The sequence below is a fragment of the Octopus bimaculoides genome, chromosome 26 (genome assembly GCF_001194135.2).
Source record: "Octopus bimaculoides isolate UCB-OBI-ISO-001 chromosome 26, ASM119413v2, whole genome shotgun sequence".
NCBI classification, from domain to species: Eukaryota; Metazoa; Mollusca; class Cephalopoda; order Octopoda; family Octopodidae; genus Octopus; species Octopus bimaculoides.
The window spans coordinates 2,330,671-2,332,653 of record NC_069006.1 but is presented as its reverse complement, the minus strand read 5'-3'; the positions used below and the strand labels follow the sequence as shown (position 1 = coordinate 2,332,653).

Here is a 1,983-nt window from a genome sequence, read left to right as displayed (position 1 = left end):
TATGTGTAAGTGCTTCTGTCTACCCAACAGATGTTGCTGTGTTTATATCCGTATCACTTGCAAGCTTGACCAAAGAGACCAATAAATTCATATTTCAAAGTTCATTATTTTTGTTATAGTGTTGTTTTTGTTGTTACTGTTCTTGATTTAGTTGTGGTTAGCAAGCAGTTGAACACATAACATTAAATCTTTTTAATGTCAAAAGTCAGGTCATTACGTAACACGGCAGGTGCAGAAGCTGTCCTTGTTGTATGCATGGAAATATCTTAGAATTTTCACAATGTCATTTAAATTGAACTTAAGTTTATGGTTTGTAATTTACCTGCCATAGGTTAGTGTGCATTTGGTTTTGTTTGTTTACTTATTCATATTTGAAAGATTATTTCTGTTGTTCATATTGATGTTATTGTCATCTTTATGACTTTCGATAAGAAGCAGTTTATAATTTCCCATTTAAAAGGATTTTAAAGTTACTGTTTAAATATGACAAAAACTAAAAAAAATAATAATAAAGATGCATCTTTACTTAAATTACTTTGAGAAATTAATTCCAATGTCTTAAATTTATCTCTTCTTTTTCTTAAGAGTCGCCAACAATTGCATCTATATTTTCCTCTATGTAAACATGAAATTCCAAGGAATTTAAGAATGGTTTTTTTTTTATTATACATGAACCCTAAATTATTTATGCAAAATCTTAAACACAGAGTAACACTACTGTTTATATCCATTTTCATATGTCAAGATTAATTGGAAATTTTATTGAAAATTTCAAGTAATGATTTGTGATTAACTGGAGATGTTGATTTTACAACTGTTTGTCGTTCTCATTACTGACTACACAACTGTGAATTGAACCACAAACCATAGAATATGTCATTCATGGCGATTGAATGGCAGCAGTAAGATTTGGACTCCTAAAATTGATCTTTGTAGTTGAGCACATTACCCTTATAATTCTTATGCTTCAATGTGTGTGTGTGTGTGTATTTGTATGTGTGTGAAACAAGATAATTCCTTAATAAGTTTAAAAGAAAAAAAACAGCAAAAATATAGAACATAAAAACAGCCCTAAGGCAAAGGACTTACATTTCTTCAATGCGGTCATTGTCTCATTACAAAAAGTCATTCCACATGTGCCAAAATACATTTCTTGAAGATCATGATTTTGGACAATTGCCTAAAATAAAATAAATTTTAAAAATTAACAGTAGCAGATTATTTGAAATAAGTTAATAATGATGACAAAGATGATGTTGATTATGATAATGATGATGGTGGTTCTGGTAGTAGTAGTGGTGGTGGTGATGATGATGATGGTGATGAGGATGATGACGATGATGATGACGGTGATGATGATGGTTATGATGATGGTAAAACATTTATAGTGTACAACCTGTATTTTGTTTCATCATTGAAGATCAGTTTGGAGTCGTGCACACAAACACACACACGCACACACGCACGCACACACACACACACACACACACACACACACACACACACACACAAACATACATACTCATTCACTCACACAATTATTGAGGGCTTACGTATTAGACTTTTGTACCTTTTGCCTTTATATTGTTCTTTTTTTGTTCTTGCCTTTAACCCTCCAACTCGGAGTATAGGCCACTTATAATTGAATTCCATGTTGCATAATTTCTTGCTTCTGCACTTATACTCTTCCATGAATGTCCCCCTTTCTCTAGTTCCTTTTGTGTTGATCTACGCCAAGAGTTCTTAGGCCTACCCCTTTTTCTATGTCCATCCGGATTCCACTGTAAAGCACTTTTCGCTGCACTTGGTGTGTGGAAACAAAATAATTAGATCCAATAATACCAAAAGCAACAAAAATACTCTCACACCTTGTGCCTTCCAAACGAAAGGGAAAGACCTACAGGCTCGTTTACTAAGTTCTTCATGCATGAATAAATTATAAACCATATCATAACCCTAAATTTAATCAAAGAAAATTGTTCC

At 32.6% G+C, this 1,983-nt stretch overlaps 1 protein-coding gene across 2 annotated transcripts in view; it reads right to left on the bottom strand.

The window, feature by feature from the left end:
- Positions 1-1,983, bottom strand: part of LOC106880587 (uncharacterized) — a 68,813-nt gene that overhangs the window by 24,294 nt on the left and 42,536 nt on the right. For both annotated transcript variants that reach the window (XM_052976990.1, XM_052976991.1), the window contains exon 4: positions 1,090-1,180. In XM_052976990.1, the coding sequence (XP_052832950.1) occupies positions 1,090-1,180 (91 nt within the window). The remainder of the gene's footprint in view (positions 1-1,089; positions 1,181-1,983) is intronic.